The sequence below is a fragment of the Capsicum annuum genome, chromosome 9 (genome assembly GCF_002878395.1).
Source record: "Capsicum annuum cultivar UCD-10X-F1 chromosome 9, UCD10Xv1.1, whole genome shotgun sequence".
Classification (NCBI taxonomy): Eukaryota; Viridiplantae; Streptophyta; class Magnoliopsida; order Solanales; family Solanaceae; genus Capsicum; species Capsicum annuum.
The window spans coordinates 150,385,930-150,404,546 of NC_061119.1; the positions used below are offsets into that span (position 1 = coordinate 150,385,930).

At 36.8% G+C, this 18,617-nt stretch overlaps 2 protein-coding genes and 1 non-coding gene across 9 annotated transcripts; all 3 read left to right on the forward strand.

Annotated features, from left to right (window-relative positions):
* Window positions 1-787: 787 nt before the first annotated feature.
* Window positions 788-898, forward strand: LOC124887521. Its single transcript, XR_007045291.1, has one exon. It is a non-coding gene; the product is annotated as a small nucleolar RNA R71 (small nucleolar RNA).
* A 9,001-nt stretch (window positions 899-9,899) lies between these two features.
* LOC107841293 lies at window positions 9,900-14,530 on the forward strand. The gene is made up of 5 exons (XM_016685257.1): window positions 9,900-9,999; window positions 10,153-10,271; window positions 12,422-12,872; window positions 13,188-13,267; window positions 13,887-14,530. The coding sequence occupies exons 1-5, from the start codon at window positions 9,900-9,902 to the stop codon at window positions 14,034-14,036; spliced, it is 900 nt and encodes a 299-aa protein (XP_016540743.1). The 3' UTR covers window positions 14,037-14,530.
* Window positions 14,531-15,647: 1,117 nt separating this feature from the next.
* LOC107842403 (homeobox-leucine zipper protein ATHB-15) lies at window positions 15,648-18,144 on the forward strand. 7 transcript variants are annotated; one of them, XR_007045046.1, is made up of 5 exons: window positions 15,648-15,944; window positions 16,226-16,296; window positions 16,393-16,978; window positions 17,373-17,522; window positions 17,926-18,144. XR_007045046.1 is itself a non-coding variant. In XM_016686231.2 (4 exons), the coding sequence occupies exons 2-4, from the start codon at window positions 16,469-16,471 to the stop codon at window positions 18,034-18,036; spliced, it is 264 nt and encodes an 87-aa protein (XP_016541717.1). In that variant the 5' UTR covers window positions 15,648-16,296; window positions 16,393-16,468; the 3' UTR covers window positions 18,037-18,144. The 7 variants fall into 7 exon arrangements, 4 of the variants coding, with proteins under 4 accessions (XP_016541717.1, XP_047252990.1, XP_047252989.1 ...); XR_001665747.2 differs by having other exon boundaries at window positions 16,399-16,978; XR_007045047.1 differs by having other exon boundaries at window positions 15,648-16,296; window positions 16,888-16,978.
* The last annotated feature ends 473 nt before the right edge of the window (window positions 18,145-18,617 follow it).

Here is an 18,617-nt window from a genome sequence, read left to right on the forward strand (position 1 = left end):
GTTAATCTTTGGGTTAACAATTGTGTCACTTGGAAGTCCACCTTCATGCCTTGTATTTAATTGGGTAAAGATTTGCCCGACTTAGGTCTCCAATTGCTTGATAGAGGCAGAGTAAGACATTACTGTTTAAGAGAGTTGGGAAAAATTGCCCTTCAATTTGCGGACCATTTTATCCGTACCCTTCACTTTACTCAAGATCCTTGCCAACAAATCCTCGATCTTGAACTTTTCAGGGTCGATGTTATTCGACTCTTTGGATTTGACCCCATCATGAGGAGGAACATAACATTCATAGTCATGTTCCCGATCCCTCCAATATCTATCCTTCTCACGGTCCATCCAACCTTAATTCCCAGATTGCCTTTGATAGACGGTACGGGAGCCCCCTGAGTAGTTAGCCAAATAACGGATTTCCTCATCCAACTTCTTTGCCTCTTCATCGTCTTCATTAGATTTCAATGCTATGGCATTGACTACTTTTGCGGGTGTGCCCACAACATGTTTTTTCAAGAGTTTGAGTTGGGTCATCATTTTTTCCATGTTCTCCTTATTTTTTTCATTCCACTTTCTTTGCACATTATCGACCATGGAAATGGTAGAATGAATCTTGGGAGCTTCGATTTCTTGGGTATGCCAACCTGGATTTTGCTTAGACACTTCTCCAATAAATAGAAAGGCCGCATGGTGGTGCAACTTCACTAAGGAACTACCCGCCGCATTATCTATCACTATTTTATTTAATGGATCAAGGGCACGGTAGGATATCTTGATAAGCCTTTTCTCTGAGTCTTCATGATTTGGGCATTGAGCAAGCTTATCGTTAAACCTTTCCCAAGCGTCAAAAAACGATTCTTCATTCATTTGCTGAAATTTACAATCTCATCCCAGTTTTGAAGCATTTTTTATGGCGGGAAATATGTATCAATAAACACCTTAGTAAGCTTGTCCCAAGATGTAATCGAGCCAGGTGGAAGTGAGAGAATCCATGAAACCGCCTTGCTTGTTAATAAGAATGGGAAAAGGTGAAGCTGAATGGACTCTTGAGTAATGTGAGCTATATTGAATGGTTCACACACTTCCATAAAATTCTTCAAATGGACATTTGGGTCCTCAAAGTCTTGACCTCCATACAATCCTTTCATTTGCAACATGTTAAGCATGACGCCATTCATATTAAAAACTCCATTCCCATTAGTTTGTGGAATGTGGATTGCGCTTATTTTCCCAACTTTATTTAGTGGGCCCGCATTATCTAGAGGAGCATCAAAGGGGACTATGTTGCTTGCGCTATCACTCATTGTTCTGTTAACACTTCGATCACCTAAAATAAAAACTAAAAACAATAAATAAAGTTAATGCTATCACTCTGGGTATTTCCAAGTAAGAATCACACTGCACAAGTAAAATCTATATTTCACTTCCCGGCAAAGGTGCCTTTTTGGTAACGCTTAGCTCACTCCCATACTTAAGGGGTGAGGCAATCATTGTCAAGTAACCCAATGTGAATTGGGGTCGAATCTGAAGGAGTGAATTATAGGCTTCATATCTTATGGGTGTCCTTGATACTATAAGCTTACCCAAAATAATAATAGACAAGACATGTAAAATAAAATAGGAGGAATTTGATTTAGGGATGGTTTGTCAACTAACAAAGCACGGATACAATATGTTTGATTTTATGATTAAGAATAGAGAGGATCTTGGGATTATGTCTACCTAAAGGTAAAGTGTGTGGGTAAATGATGATTTAGTATGAGTTTTAGTTATTGATTAAATGATAGGCTAGGTCGAAAGTCATTGTAGTCAATCTTGCAATAAAACTACAATGATCTCACCCTTTGGATCTTTTGAGCACCTAACAAGTGTATAATTCATAATCACCCGAAACCTCAATCAAGGATCTTTATTTCTAGGATGATGCTCTTGACATGACTTACACTCTCATCGCACTTATTTCTAAAATTACAAAAGGTAGTAAACTATATACTTAATTATTTACCATTACTTTGTCCCCCTATAACCCTCTTTCAAGGATGTTTTAGGTTACCTTAAGTTTACCTTAGTTCCTCTTTCAAGGATGACAAAGGATTTTTAGAGTTTGGGGTTTTCACCTATCAAACCCATTTGGAGATTTGGGGTTTTCCCCCATCAAATTCCAACTAATAATCTCAAGAAATGGTGGAATCCATACTCAACAACTAAAATTATGAAAACACAACAACACCCACACACAATTACACTTTAGTTCAAAATAATCCCAAGACTAAATTACTTAGCTACTCATGAAAAAGGTAAAAAGAAATATACCATAGGGATTTCCCAAAACATCCATTCTTCACAAAATTACTAAAAAAATTAAGCCTCCAAGAGTAGTTGCACAATTTCCTAACTATGGTTTCTTCTCCTTAAATCAAAATTAGTTATGAGGTAAGCAATGCCTATAGAAGAAAGGGTTTTTGCTTATATATAGTTTGGGATTTGTCTAAGTTCTTTTACAGATCTGCCCCTGGGTATATTCCTGCTGAACCGCAATCGTGCATGGCTATTTGCGAATGTAGTTGTGTGACGTGACCATATTGTGCTGACTGTCTTGACTGACCATGATCACAGATTGAGGATCGTGGTTGTAGTAACTGAGGCTGTTCCATCCACATCTTTTGATCTCTTCAACTCTATGCCTACAAATAGTGGATATTAGTGCATATTATCACCAATATGTCTCATTATTTATTCAAAACAAGGTAATGTGCATAAATTTTTAGTAAGAATGAGTGAAAAAACCACCCCTCACCAATATTAACCAGTTGGCTAATCTTGGAGTTTGTCTCCTGAACTCTAAGGATGGTGGTGTAGTGGTGCAAGAAGAGGTTTGATCATCTCTTTATGCAAATATTAAGGAGAAATAATTGTTGGATCCTGTCTTGATAAAAATTAAGAGTGACGTTAGTGGGAAAAAGGTAGTGGCATTTTAGATCAATGGTTATGGTACTGTATATTACAAAGGAAGGTTGTGCATTCTTGATATAGTCAGTTTGTGACAAAGGATTTTGGCTGAGGTGCATGAGTCATGCTATGTTGTTTATCCTAGATTGACTAAGATGTATCATGATCTTAAGGAGGTCTATTGGTGGAATGGTGTGAAGAGATATGCGGTTGATTTTGTAGCCAAGTGCATGGTGAGTCAACAAGTTAAGGTTGAGCACATGAGACCAAGAGGGTTGTATCAAGGAATTGATTTTCCTGAATTGAAGTGGGAAGTAATCAATATGGACTTTATTATTGGTATTCGTCGGTCTCGGAGTCAATATAATTTGACTTGGGTCATCATGGATAGGATGACTAAGTTTGTACACTTTTTCCCAATGCGTACTACCTTTTCGAAGGAGGATTATGAGAAGCTATATCTTCAAGAGAATGTGAAACTATATAGGGTACCTATTTTGATTATTTCTGATTCTGGCATGCAGTTTATATCTCACTTCTGGAAATTTTTTCACCAAGAGTTGGGGACTAAGGTTAGTCTGAGTACTGCTTTTTATCCGCAGATAGATGGGCAAGCAGAGTGAACTATTCATACATTGGAGGATACACTTCGGGCACATGTGATTGATTATGGTGGCAATTGGGTTGAGAATCTACCTTTGGTTGAGTTTGCTTACAATAATAGCTATCATTCTAGTATTGGTATGACCCCTTTTGAGGCATTGTATGGTAGGAGGTGTAGATCTTCTATTAGTTGGTTTGATCTTGGTGAGTCAGACATATTTGGTCCCGATTTGGTCTACCAAGCTATGCGGAATATAAAGGTGATTTGGGATAGACTTAAGGCTGCCCAAAGTAACCAAAAGTCCTATGCGGATGTTAGGCATAGAGACATAGAGTTTGAGGTTGGGGATAAGGTTTTCCTCAAGGTATCTCCCATGAAGAAAGCGGTGCGATTTGACAAGAAGGGGAAGCTCAATCCCCAATATATGGGTCCTTATGAGATTTTTTGGAAAGTTGGTAATGTTACTTACGAGTTAGAGTTTCCCTATAGTTTTAGCTTGCTTCATCCAATCTTACATGTTTCTATGTTGAGGAAGTGACTTAGTGATCCTTCTTCGATTGTTTCTTTGGAAGGATCGGGTCTCACAAATTCCTTATCTTATGAAGAAGTCCTAGTTAAAATCCCAAGCAGGTTCGTCGATTGAGGACCAAGGATATGGCTTTGGTTAAGGTTCTTTAGCAGAACCATAAGGTGGAAGAAGCTACTTGGGAAGCGAAAGGGGACATGAAGTTCAAGTATTCACTTTTGTTTTCTACTCCTGGGATTCATGCAAAAGGTATGTGTCTTCAACACCTCTTTGTTTTTAGAGTTTATTAAAGAAAAGATTTATATCCTTGCCTCTTTATTTTTGAACTTTTTAAAAGATTGGAATATGTTTGATAATGTAGATTACTCTAGCGTGTGGTTACCCCTACCTTGTTTGTCATTAAGGACAAATGTTCCTAGTAGGGGAGACTAAAACACCCTAGTTTCTAAACCTTAGAAAATTTTCTGGAATTCTGATCTTTGGACCTCATATGACTCATGGGTATGATCCGTATGATGGGGTATGAATGGTATGGTCCGAGCGTATGCTGACCAGTGTTGGTTGGTGGGATGGGTTTTGATTACTGGAATGGATATGATTTAGAGGTACGAGTCGTATTGGTGGTTACAGGTCATTTGGTTCCTTAACTTAATCTTAGACTTGGTTACTTAGGTTGGATCTGAGTATGAGTGGCTCACCATGAGCTGTAAGACAAGGTACGAATCGTACCAGGGACTCATATGGTAAACAATATTCAATTTCCCAGGTATTTTATTCTACTAGGAATACGGGTCATGGATACAGATCATATGCTACAGTCATGACTTAGTTGGATGAGTCATATACTAGATAGTGTTTGGTCCAAGGGTTGAGGCTTGGATACGAGTGGTGGATACCAATCGTATTGTAGGGGTACGACTCGTTAGGGTAGTCGTATCTTTATGATGGACATTTTCCTACTTATTCTAATAAGGCCCCATAACTTATAACCTACATAGGAGGATATTTACCCTATTATTATATTCATTAACATTGAGAAACTCTTCCTAAAGACTCCATAATTCTCTTAAGAGCTATTGGGAAAGGGGAGCTGGGGTTTCAACTAAGGGATTAATTTGGGGCTTGTCTTGGTATTTCTTTCCGTCATCATCTTGGTTTAAGGTATGTTTCACATCCATTATTGTTAATTTAATAAAAGGCATGGTTTATATGAATGTTTTCATGGTTTTCCTATTGCAGGACTTAGGCTTTCAAATATGATTTTTTTAGGGGAGGGGGGGGTTGATGTTAATTGTTTGGTTATGGTTTCCCATAGTTTTAATTATAATTTTATATGCATTAATTATGGTTTTAGATAATTTGATTGAATGAAATGGTTTAATAGTAATTGGTTTTGGTTATATTATGCCCCTAATGTGTTTGACAAAATGCTTATGAAGATACGTTCATTACATTGACTTCTTTTAATGGAACTCTTGCATGTTTTAAACTTGGTAAAGAATTATGCATGATTGAAATGGTTTGAAAAAGTTAAAGGCTACTTGATTATCTTTGTGGGGAGCATGGAAGTCTCCCAAGTAGTTTAATATAGTAAATTGAAGGGCACTTGAAATTCTTATTAAACCTATAAATATTGGCTATGGATGATACATGCAAGTAAGGGTTGGTATGATGATACCAATATCAATGGCCTTGGTAAATAAATGGATAATGGTTTGGTTATTTGGAAATTGGTTTTAATTAGGCAATAATGGCAGGATATGTAGCAAAGTCGTGGAAAGTGGAGGTCCCGAGGGGACCAAAGCTGGAAACTCATATTTGCTGATATGAGGTTGGTCTTGGTGACCGTGTGCATGATGTCATACTTTATTTTGGGGATGTAATAGTCATCCCATGGGATACTTCACTGGTCATGCGACTACACTCACTGGGGCCTTTTCAGCAGGGGAAGCTAAACCCATATAGCCCGTGGGTGGTTCAGGATGGCAAAGATATACAACCCATATGAAGGTTTTAAAGGCATGCTAAACCCGATCCCTTTTTCCCGACATGGTTATATATATATATATATGTATGTATGTATGGTTGTATACATCATGGATGGTTTTACTTAGTTAGTGGTCACTCGCTAACCCCGTCTACAGGCAGTTGTATACCCATTCTATGCAGAAACCAACCGTTCTACTTCTCCTACATAGTGATTATCTCAAGTACAATATTTAGACTGCAGTGGTGAGCTTTCATCATTTCGTAAGGCTCCATTTCATGTTATGGATACTTTTAGATATTTTGGCTTTATTTTGGATATTGGTTTTGCCTATGGTTAGGGGCATATCCCAACTGTATTCATTACTCTTTTGGATAGAAGCTTTATGGTACTTCTATGGATTGGAATGGGCGGTATCGGTATTGGTGTCGGCCTTGGCATTGGAATGGGCTAGGAGGCTGGCATCATCAGACATAATTTCTCATTGTTCCATCATACTTTATTTTGGGATTAATTATATTATATTTCTGAATGTCTTTGGTTATAGCCTGATTTATGTCCTTGTTTGGTGTGGTTTGGTATGGTTGGATTATTTGAATGGGATGGTTGTGATATGGGACAAATGGCCATCTTATCTGTTGATGACATCTTTGGAGGCCAACATATAAAGGCTCAAGACTTGGTCACCTCGAGAACACAAGAACATGCATGGAGGACCCATTTTGAGCATAACTTAAAGTAATCTCGCGTGTGGAAGATTGCTTGGAGCATTTAAGATTGAGGACTCACAGTTTTGGACCGTAATTAAGGGTATTTTAGACATTACACATGGTGTATTTACACACCATGGCCGCACCTATCATTAAAGGCAAAGTGTTTTTTTTTGTCTTTTTTTGTAATACACTATATATAGGTCATTTTAGCTTATTTCTTGGCAGATTTGGAATGATGAAGAACTGAAAGACATATTTTCTCTATTTTAAGAGTGTAACACCCTTAGTTGTAGGGCTTGGAAAAGCCATCCTTAGCATAGGGCTTGGAAAAGCCAATATTGATCTTTGCTTGGAAATGGTAGATCTTGAGGTGAGTTCATTCCCTTGGTGTTCCCCGAAAGAGTGTGGTTTTAGTTGTTACATTCATTAGGGGTTAGTGTTGAAATACACTTGGTTCTTAATCTTGTAATAATCTTGGTCTCACTATCTATCTTTATTTTCTATGCAATTTCGCTTGTGTTTGTGTTGAATCCGTGACTTGTTTAATCTTGTGTCATTGTTGCTTTTTTGGTGTTAAAATACACCTTGTATCTTGTAATCTTTGTGTTGTTGTTGTTGGCCGAAAGTTGCTCTCAAAGGGGTCCTCGGGTTCTAGTTGATTTGTGGACTGTTTTGAGTAGTTTTTGAGCCTTCTCTTGTTCGTTCCCGTATCATTTGGTATCAAAGAATGGCTTGATCTTATTCCTACAAGATCAATCTTGGGCTTACTTATTAGAAAATTCAAAAAAAAAAAGCTGAAAACTGAAATTTTTTTTCAGAAAAGTGCAAATCTGTCCATTTTGTGTTCTTGGTCGAAAATTGTGTTATTGTTATATTGGCCAAGATTTGTTTGTTGTGTGACTAGATCTAGTAGTGTTCTTGTTTGTTTTGTTGTTTCTAGTGTTAGTTTTCTTGTTCCCTAACACTAAGTGAGTCTAGATCTTGGATTTGAGCTTAATCCGGGTGGTTTTGAGTTGTTCACCATTATTGAGTTTAAGGTTGAAGAAACTAGTAAGGTGAAGCTCAAAATTGGAAGGCTTGTTGTTGATATTATGGCTTGAAAAATGAATGGTTGTGTTATGGAGTTTAACGTGAGCAAAAGGAATCCAAAATCATTCAATTTGGAGTTCATTTGGTTTAGTTTCAATCTTTTGAGTGTGCTTGTTGTTCTTCATGTTCATCATTTATTGTTGAACAAGAACATTCAATAAGTGTGGTTTGATCTTAAAGAGTGGAGAAAAGAGTGTAGTCTTTTGTTAGTCTTGAAACATATCCCAAAGAACATACAAAAAAAGAAAGGGACAATAGGACTTTCAAAAAGACTCATTACCAAAAGAGAGTAAGGGCACATACCAAGACAAACAAAAGAGGAAAGGAGACAAAGGCTTTCAAAAAGGTGTCTTGCCAAAAAGGTGCAAGGAAAGTCAAAGTCTTTTGAATTTTGAAAAAGGCTCTAAGTCTTGTGCTTTTCCCTCCTTTAGCTGATTTTTCACTCTCCCAAATTAAAAATTTGACCAATCCAAATTGTAAACTGCCATGTCACCAAATTGCCATGTCATCTAAGTGCCACATCATCAACGTTCCCAAAAAAAACCTTGAATCTCAAATTTCAGATTTTAAAGTTTCTTTTCTTTGTGTCGTTAGTTTCATTTCTTGATTCCAGTACTAATTAACAACTAGTAATCACCTACTAGATTGTGAATTAGTTTTTGAATCCGTTTTTGTTGTGTCTTCGTTATTTGTGTGTTTTTCTCATTTTTAATTTGTCGTAACTTTTTGTTTCAAGTTCGTAAGTAGAATTTTCTGTCTTGTGTCTTGAGTCGATCAAATAAGAATCCATTTCGGCTGCCAAGTAGAATTGACATCTTATTGACTACTGGAGTATAAGCAACTTTTAATATTTGCTGCTCCAATTGTAAGGATCACAAAAGTGAGTGAATACGAGTGTTGGTGAAGAGCCTTTACTACTAATCTTGTTTGTTCATTTTGTAGGTTCAAAAGGTGATAAAGGGGAATATGTCTTCGATAGCTGGGGATTATTGTGACTACAATATGGGAGACTATGATTGTAGTGAGGTTTTTTATGGCTACAAAGTTGAGGGAGATTGAGGAGGCTATGAAAATAGCCATGATAAAAACATAGGCAGATTTGAAAGTTACTGTTTCGAGGGAGAAAATGAGGTGAATTAAGTGCCTAGTACTTATGGTGACTTTGGATATGATGTAGGACCTCGTGATGGATCTTTTGATGAAGTTGGGACATGTGAGGAGTCTTGCACTCCCCACTCCAAACCTAGATTTGGTGTTAAGTATTACCCTTTCGTTCGCAAACCTTATGAGAGCTATGATGAGAGTACACGTGAGGAGTGTGAAGATTCATATTCTCCACCTTGTAGTACTTCTTATCAAGGTCGATATAGTGTGAATGGTTATACTAGCTATATTGTAGGTTGTCCAATGAGAAGAAGAGAGTATGCATCTCCGAAACCAAGGGGTACTCATGTGCTTTACAATGTTGATCCGAGAAGGAGTGTACACTCCGGAAAGGTGATTATTTGTGGGAGACCGGGCTTCCTCATTGTGTTAAATGATAGGTACTATAGAAACTACATTGTTCCATCCATGGTTGATTACTTGGGGTTATTTTGCAAGCCTTTACTTGTTCCATACTTCTTGGACAGGTTTAAGGTTACCGAGAGGGTAAAAGTTATCTTCTCCCAATTTAATTACCATGAAGAGGTGTGGTGTGATGTTTTTCCCATAACCTATGGTCATGTGAGCTTGGGCGCCGATTGGTTTGTACAACATAAAGTTTCAAATATGCAAAATTAGCCTAATATTGTAAGAGACCGATGGGGAAATTGCCTCAAGATGTACATTCTGCCCGGGCCGCAAAAAGAAGTTCCTACCTACTCCAATTCAAATTATTATGAGAGACAAAAGATTGAGAGGAGTAAGAGAGTAAAAGGTGGTAATCCGAGAGTGAAAAAATGAGAGGTTGTGTTGAGCGAAGTGAGGGGATTACCACTAAACCGTGCTAACTTTGGTTGTCCTTCTATTTTTATGGACATTTGTGTAGGTACCAACATGGCAAGCGAAGGTGACCAATGTCAAAAGGAAGTTGCTGCCCAAGCTTATGGAGGACCTTCACCTCACGACAAGAAAGAGTCTACTCAAGATCTTCAAGGTAAAATAGCTAACTCTTACACTTTAATGTATGTGAATGATAATTGTATGGCTAGTAATCCATTGAGTGTGAGTAGTAGCTTACTTATTTATGAGTCTAATGATTCCTTGCCTCTTATTGATGATGTACATATTGTGAGTGTGGATACACTAGTTGATCCTATTGATGACGAAATTGACTCCTCTTGTGAGATCAATTTATGTCCACCTAATGTTGAAGCCTATATGTTGAATGGAAGTACATCGTCTTTTGTAATGGGTATTGATCAACTTGTTTGTGAAAATTGTCCACCACTTGAGTATGCGTGTGATGTGCTTAATAGGACTCAAGTGAGTGAAGTATTTGAAAATGTTGGTCAACAAAGTGAGAATGAACCCGAGAGCTTTTCTTGGGGTAATATTGTGTTTGAAACATCCTTGAAACTTGATATTGATCATTTAGAGAGTGAGGAACTTGCTTGTTCCAAATCTGTCTGTGAGGTAGATCACACTCTTTTTAGGTATAATGTCTTGTTTGAAGATGATTTAAACACTCCTAATGAACCTAGTGGTGAAAATGATAGTATAGCTTGCCTTGGAAGCTATATCCTATATGCTAACCCACTATGGTGTGACAACATTCCTCCTAAAGAGGGAAATCTCTTCTTAGAAGATGAGAGTACTCTTAAGGGTAAGGAATGTGTAGTTGCGGAAGGTACTTTTTCTTCTACTTTGTGTGATTTCATTGTTGAGAGTACTCATGGTGATTATTGGGAAACTAGTAGTGAGTACACACATGAGAGCACCTTAGTAGAAGTCGATTTGAGTGATACCTTTCTCTACTCTCTATTTGCTTTGGATGATATGTATGTTATTATAGAGAGTATGTCATTTAGTTTGGGTGTAGACCACGGGAAAGGGAAGTGTTGTCGAGACCCGTGTCTATGACCACTTTTCCCATTTGACCCCGGTGCCAAATTTAGAAATGGCGATGTTGGTGCACCAAACTTATTGCTTGGTCTACATGACAAGCAAAGTGTCACTCTTGATGTATCCTATAACCAAATCCTTTGTATATCTTTTATTGAATTTTTAATATTCCTTTCAAAGGATTCTTGGTTATATTGCAAATATGTGCAACCTTGGCATGTTGAGATGATTTGTTATGCTAACTCTAACCCTTATGCCATGAGGAATTTTGTATTTGTTTGTCCTCTCTTCGATTTTGCAAGGTTTGGATTCGAGGTCGAGTCATTTTCAAGAAGGGGAGGATGATACGGGACAAATGACCATCTTATCTTTTGATGACATCTTTGGAGGCCAACATATAGAGGCTCAAGACTTGGTCACCTCGAGAATACAAGAACATGCATGGAGGACCCATTTTGAGTATAACTTAAAGCAATCTCGCGTGTGGAAGATTGCTTGGAGCATTTAAGATTGAGGACTCATGGTTTTGGACCTTAATTAAGGGCATTTTGGACATTACACATGGTGTATTTACACACCATGGCCACACTTATCATTAAGGGCAAAGTGGTCTTTTTGTCCTTTTTTTGTAATACACTATAAATAGGTCATTTTAGCTCATTTCTTGGCAGATTTGGAATGATGAAGAATTGAAAGACATATTTTCTCTCTTTTGAGAGTGTAACACCCTTAGTTGTAGGGCTTGGAAAAGTCATCCTTAGCATAGGGCTTGGAAAAGCCAATATTGATCTTTGCTTGGAAACAGTAGATCTTGAGGTGAGTTTATTCCCTTGGTGGTCACCGTAAGAGTGTGGTTTTGGTTGTTACATTCATTAGGGGTTAGTGTTGAAATACACTTGGTTCTTAATCTTGTAATAATCTTGGTCTCACTATCTATCTTTATTTTCTATGCAATTTCTCTTGTGTTTGTGTTGAATCCGTGACTTGTTTCATCTTGTGTCATTGTTGCTGTTTTAGTGTTAAAATACACCTTGTATCTTGTAATCCTTGTGTTGTTCTTGTTGGCCGAAAGTTGCTCTCAAAGGGGTCCTCGGGTTCTAGTTGATTTGTGGACTGTTTTGAGTAGTTTTTGAGCCTTCTCTTGTTTGTTCCCGTATCAGGTTGGATTCGGTTGGGTGTGTCACGGTTGTGATCTATTCCTAGGGTCTTTGTGTGAGCAGTTATACTATTATGTTTCATGCTCGGAATTCATCCAACTCAAGGCAGGCGGCGGCTAGAGGTTGGGTTGGGTAACGGGGGTGGTCTCCAATCCTGGTCGGAGTTGGGACGCCCATTACGACAAGGCCTCAGGGCGGGTCGTGTTAGTTTCCAACCATAGCTAAAAAAATTATTCTAGTACAACAGTTTGTTGCTATAGCCATCGCTATTATTGTCAAACCGTTGCAATAGTTTATCATGTAGCAATGATTACTTGAATCGTTGCCATAATGTAAGCTATGGTAACTCTTAATTAGAGAAAATTTTTATTTTATTGCATCACTTTTTTTCCCTCTACAATATTTGACAAGGCCACCCAAAAATTAAGAAACCATATTTTATCTCTCAATGATTTGCTCCAAAACCCTTTCTGTACTGCTCTTAATCGATTCCCTTTCTCTCCCAAACCCTTTCATCGAAACCCTCTGATCACCAATACTCCTGTACGTGCTGCTCCGACAACCACGTCAGAAAACCATTTTGAAGCTGCTCCGACCACCACTGCTCCTGTGGTGCTCCGACTAATATTTCGGAGCTGTTGTCGAAAAGTCGGACCAAACTCTACTCCTCCTCTGACTTCAATTTCAGCTCTCAAATTTGCACTTCAATGTTTGAGCAATTTTAGGATTTTCTTCTTCAACTTGGTGATTTTAAGATTAGGATTTTCAACTCTCAAATCCAATCAACACAGGGTTGTCAAAACACCTGGTAATTTGTTCTATGATAACCTATTTTTTCCCTTTTTTAATTCATTTGGATTTGCTTCAACATTGTTGTTATTTTTGTCTGAACCAAGGCAGATTCTAAATTTAAATTAATGTGCATACTTATTATAATCATATATGAGTATGCTCACATTGAAAAAGTTTTAGACTATGTAATATAGTTCGAGGTGGAGTTACATTTGATTAGTAGTGTATAAGTACATCCAACACTAGGACTTGTTTGTTATACAATGTATTGATGTATTCAGTTATGTGATCACTGATGTACTATTGTTAAGTTATATTTTTTGATAACTAGGTGGAAAGTTAATTTGCGAAACCATCATAAAGACAGCCAGTGGCCCTAAATGTCCCGTTACTGGAAAGAGAATCCACAGGGTATTTTTCATTCTCCCATTATGGTCTTATTTATGACTCTTCGTGAAGACACTTATTGAGCTAATGGTTTACATAAATGATCAATTTAGATTTTTAATTGCCAGACTAATAATGAATGTACTGTTGCCGACATATGTTCCTTTTATCCCTTTTTAGTGTATGGAAATAATTATTTTTGATTCTGGCCTCTATGTATAAGATAGTTTTAAAATCTTAAGCATGCACTGTTTATATCTACAACAAAAAGACAGAGTATGGAACCATCTTAAGGATATTTAATTTGAATTATCATGTCCTATGTTCGTCAAAAAAATTTCAATCTTTAAGCGAGAAAATCTAGCCTAAAGGAAATTATGGTTGCTAGAGTTTAGATGTTTGGTGTGAGAACTGTGTACATTAGTAAATGGTTCAAAAATTCCCTTTAGATATTTATATACCTCTCCATGACTAGGTGAACTCATGATGTTTGTGTGTTTAGCAATCTTAATTTTTCTACAGTGGGAACTCTTGTAAGTTACCATAGATAAACTTATTTTATTCCCTTTTCTCTGTGTGCGCCCAACTCAATAAAGGACCTTGAAGCAAAAACTATATATTGATGTTTTTCTCTCTTGTTTAGATTCCACACTTGAGACCTTCTGAATACAAGAGATTTATATCACCTAGAAACTGCAGAACTGTGAATCGTGCTTATAGAGGTGTGCTATCTGGAAGTGGTGTAAGGAAGAGATATGCCTTTTTTGTCAGCAAATTGCATATTGGCTTTTGATATATTTAACTAGAGTTTATCAACACAAGTACATTAATCCGTTCATGATTTACCTACGAAGAATCATCCGGACTTTCTTGGTGATAGAGCACATGTTGTAGTTTGGATATGATATTGTCTAGTTCATGCATGATGATGAACGTGCAAAACTTTAATGGTGATGTGTATTGTACTGGTGTAAAAGCATGTTGTGCTGGTATGAGTGGTATCATTGTGTGATGTATTGTTTGTAGGAAGGAAAAAGATTATAGATCATTGTATTACAATATTGCCTAATACAGTAGGAGTTATTTACACAATTTGAAGCCTTGGGGAATTTTTTGGTGAAAGTTGAGGTTTCTGCGGGAACATCATCTGTATGAGCGGACAATAATATAGATGCCTATGATGCTGCAGCCATTAAAGTTCGTCCCTGCAGCCTACCTGGGGCTCGAGTTGGTAACTTCGGAGGTCAAGTGATACTTCCACTTTCATACACTGTTGAGCATAGAGAGGCAAGCTTTTGTAGATTTATTTAATCTGCATTTTTGGCAATCCTAAACTGTTCCAGTTGGTCTTGTTTGGAGATTTTTGAGGTTTCTTATCCTAGTTATTGATAACGTGCTCCTTTTTTGCTTATAGTTGTTTGAGGTCATTAAGTTGGAAGGCCATTCTCCTAAGGATGCTATAATGCCAAGAGATATGTTTCTATTGCAAGTAAGTTTTATTTCTGCATGTGTAAATTGTGTGCTCTTTGTTGTCCATATTGTCACCTTGGTTCATTATAAATGAGATTTACTTTTATTAAAACCATATATTTGTTGAATTTATATCTATATCTTGCATTTAAGTAAGTTGTGGATTATGGGAATATCTTTCTATGACTTGAAAGAATATTTAATATCAGAAAATCTAGAACATCAACAAGTAAAATAAAATTATATAATTTTCAGTATGGAATACAAAGGATTCATGTATATAGTGTTGTATGAAAGGACAAAATTTTGTTCTATATGTGTGCTTAGCATTTTTGTTTTTTTGTTAATTTCTTAGGATGGAGAAGTTCTAGAACCTTGATTAATTGATTTTGGATAGTAATCTCCTATCTTTGCCAAACACAAAAGTCGCTTTTGATTCGTATATTGGTCAATACCTTAAGCAGAAGCTGAATGTATGAGAATATTTTTGACTCTTAACATAGGTTGAAGCCGCTCCTCTTCTGATTTCACTTTTTTTTCCTGATGATTTCCCTTGCTGCAAAAGTAGGAGTCAGGAATAAGGTACTGCCAACTTAGTGCAGGAAGTGTTCAATCCAAATTGCACCCTTGATCTTACCCCTGCCTTTGAAACTGGTCTGACGAAAAACAAAGTGGCCAATGACCTTCACATTGTTGGTGGCACATCAAGATCTGTCATGACAATTGCTTTTCAATTTGGTTTTGAAAGCCACATACAAGTGAGTGTTGCTTCAATGGCTCAATAGTATGTCCGAAGAATTATTTCATCTGTTCAGAGAGTTGCATTATCATTTTCACCCTTTCACTTGGGTTCTCATGGAGGTATTCATTCAGCATTGCGGACTCTTGAAGCACATACATTAGCTCACTGGATCTACCAAAGTTATAGGTTTGTGTTATATACTTGCATGTGTATCTAACACAAGTAATGATTTTTATGCCGTCGGTTGTTGTGCTTCTCCTATACCAAGCTCGAAATGAAAACATGGTGTCATGACAGAATTAGTTGGTTTAAATGTATAATGGTTACATTATTGCGAGTGGCATTTTCCAGAAATTAGTTTGATCAGTCAATCTGATGTATTTTTCTTGGTCACGTTAAAAGAAATCCTCAACCTTTTCAATCTGAAGTGAACCAATCCTCAAAGGCCTATGGCATCACTTAGATGCTATTATTTGCTGCTCTTCTAAGGTTTGTTCCCAAAGCCTCTTTTGATGCTGCCCTTTTTCATACGTCGGAAAGTAAACATTCACATATATGTTGTAAATAAGCCAACAACATCTTAGTGCTATTGTGCAATAAAATGATATTTAACTAATGATACCAATGGACTATAGCCTACTGGAACACCAATTAATGTCGTAGCCTTGTATGAAACCCGAATGAGCCATAGGATTCATCTTAATCATTTTTTCTAATGCATCATGTGTGTATCAAGGCCTATTTTTTGATTACTTATCTTGCTATTTCAGGTAGGTACTCTAATTTATTCGTATTGTCAACGCCAACACTGGAATGAACCCAAAGTTATTGTGCATGGATGGTTGGTTCCTTCTCTAAGTTGCAACAGAAGTTCTAGTATTTCCTAATCTATCTTATTTTACTCTTGATTTTATTATAATTATCTTATTTGATATAGCTTCAGGTAGGTACTCTAATTTATGCTTGTATTGTCAACGCCAACACTGGAATGAACCCAAAGTTATTGTGCATGGATGGTAGGTTCCTTCTCTAAGTTGCAACTGAAGTTAGGGGCCTGATAGGAACAGGCCTTAGTTTAGGTGTCTAAGTGAATTTTGGCAACAAGTTTGAGTGCCTATAGATAACTTTGGCCTTTCCTAATCTGTCTTATTTTACTCTTGATTTTATAATAATTATCTTATTCGATATAGCTTCTGAAAAAGCGGCCAAGTTTGGCCTCTTCAAAGATGGCTATATGTTTGAATCATCAACTGGTTTATCACGGATGTAAGATTCTGTGTTGGCTTTGACTTGCAACAGTGAGATTTTTTATTTGAATTTTACGGGAACACTAAGTTGCTCAAAAAAAAGAGACAAAAAAAGATAAAGGTCTTGTTGCCTGTTATTCAGTCCTCTTAGCTATAATATTGATATTTTTCTATTTTCTTCCTAGGTTACTGAGCTCACCAACATGTCCAATACTTGAAGGTATTGGAAAGAAGCTAGCTTTTGAGATAGCTGTTGGTTAAAACGACCGTGTGTGGGTATATAAATTTGTTCATTATTTATTATTTTTTTTTGGTCTGACCATCTTATTCGAAGTCACCAATACTTTTGCCTCTATTCTCAACTTAGATACTTGTTCTGCTGTAATAGATAAATGCTGAGCACTCCTTGTCGACCATCCTTGTTGCCAATGCAATAATGAACTCTGAGACCTTAACTCCAGTGCAGCAAATGATTATGGTAGAGAGGCTGCTTGATAGAGTAAATTGAACTGGATAATGTGATTGTAACTAGATGGCAGAACACATATATGACATAAAAGTTAATTTAGGATTTGCAACAATTAAGGATTTGACTGCTCTTGTTTGGTTGCAAGTACAATGCCAATTAGTTCTTCAAGTTCATAAACTTTTGAGTTCAATATTTATGCAGGCTTTGCCCGTTTTCACATTTGCAAATCAGGCTGGTCTTTACATGCTTGTGAAAACCTTGGTTGCACTTCAAGATATTACGTTGGAGAAAATAGATGATGATTATGGAAAGAAAAACCTCTGCATCGAGTTCCCACAGACGATGCAACAGGTTGGTACTCCTTTTATGTGGAAAAAATTTAATATACAGATGTGATTACAATGAGCTAATTTGAACCATTTCAAACTAATCAAAAAGCAATTGAAATAAAAGCAAGTCTTGGAAGGTCACCAAACACTACCTAGATGAAATATGCTTAATTACCCTAGTAAATTGATTAGCAAAAGAAGCTTCAGTGCTATGGTAGGTGTTGCTTTGTTTTGACTAGGAGTTCATTGGTTCAAAATGCAGAAACATCATCATGCTCAAATGCAAAAAAACACATACAAATGACCAATGTTCTTCGACTCTCCCTGATCCCGCACATACCGGAATCTTATGTACTGATTTGTATGCCATTTTTATCATGACCTTTGCAGTTCCTAATTGCTGTATTGGCTTAATTTGTTGACAGGGTTTTTCATGTCTACAGGGGCGAATTCGCTTGTCAAGCATAAGCATTCCTATTTCTTACGAGAGAGTTGTGGCGTGGAAATTTATGAATGAAGAAGCCATTCGAACTTGATACTATGTGTGGGAAAACTAATCATTTGCTTCGCTTTTGGGTTTGGATTACTAGTTTGTTGCATATTTTGGATTATTATAAATGAAAATTTGTTTTGTGATGTGTGTATATATAACTGTATTTATAATTTATTATATGGTTGACTATTTCATCTAAACCATCGTATTTGAAGTAGTTCAATAATAGGAGAAAAAATTGTTGCATAATCTGATAAACTATTGCAATAGCTAAATAATATTGTTGCAATAGCTTGCAAAAAAAAGTTGCAATAGACAAAAAAAACCGTTGCAATAGGTTGTGAAAAATCGTTGCAAAATACAAATAAGTGTTGCAATAGATTTTTGAAAAAGTTGTAATAGAATAATAAAATTGTTGCAATAGGGTTATTGTAATGTTGTATTATTGTTGCAATAGGGTCTATTGCGATGGGTGACAACCGTTGCCATAGCCAAGTTTAACAGTCCCAACAGGAGGTGAACAAAATCGTTGCTATAGGTAGGTCTATGGCAACGGTTGGCATAACCATCGCATAAGCCATTGCCATATATCTATGCCAACGCTCACATATGGGATGCCTTCCA

What these genes read in the sequence shown, in the direction of transcription:
- LOC107842403 (XM_047397032.1), top strand. An exon ending in TCCCACAGACGATGCAACAG is followed by an intron (nt 17,523 to 17,925) that starts GTTGGTACTCCT and finishes ATTTGTTGACAG; the next exon opens with GGTTTTTCATGTCTACAGGG.
- LOC107841293 (XM_016685257.1), top strand. Translation starts at nt 9,900, where the DNA reads ATGGCAAGCGAAGGTGACCAATGTCAAAAGGAAGTTGCTGCCCAAGCT. An exon ending in TAATGGGTATTGATCAACTT is followed by an intron (nt 10,272 to 12,421) that starts GTTTGTGAAAAT and finishes ACTCTTAATTAG; the next exon opens with AGAAAATTTTTATTTTATTG. An exon ending in CTGGAAAGAGAATCCACAGG is followed by an intron (nt 13,268 to 13,886) that starts GTATTTTTCATT and finishes TCTCTTGTTTAG; the next exon opens with ATTCCACACTTGAGACCTTC.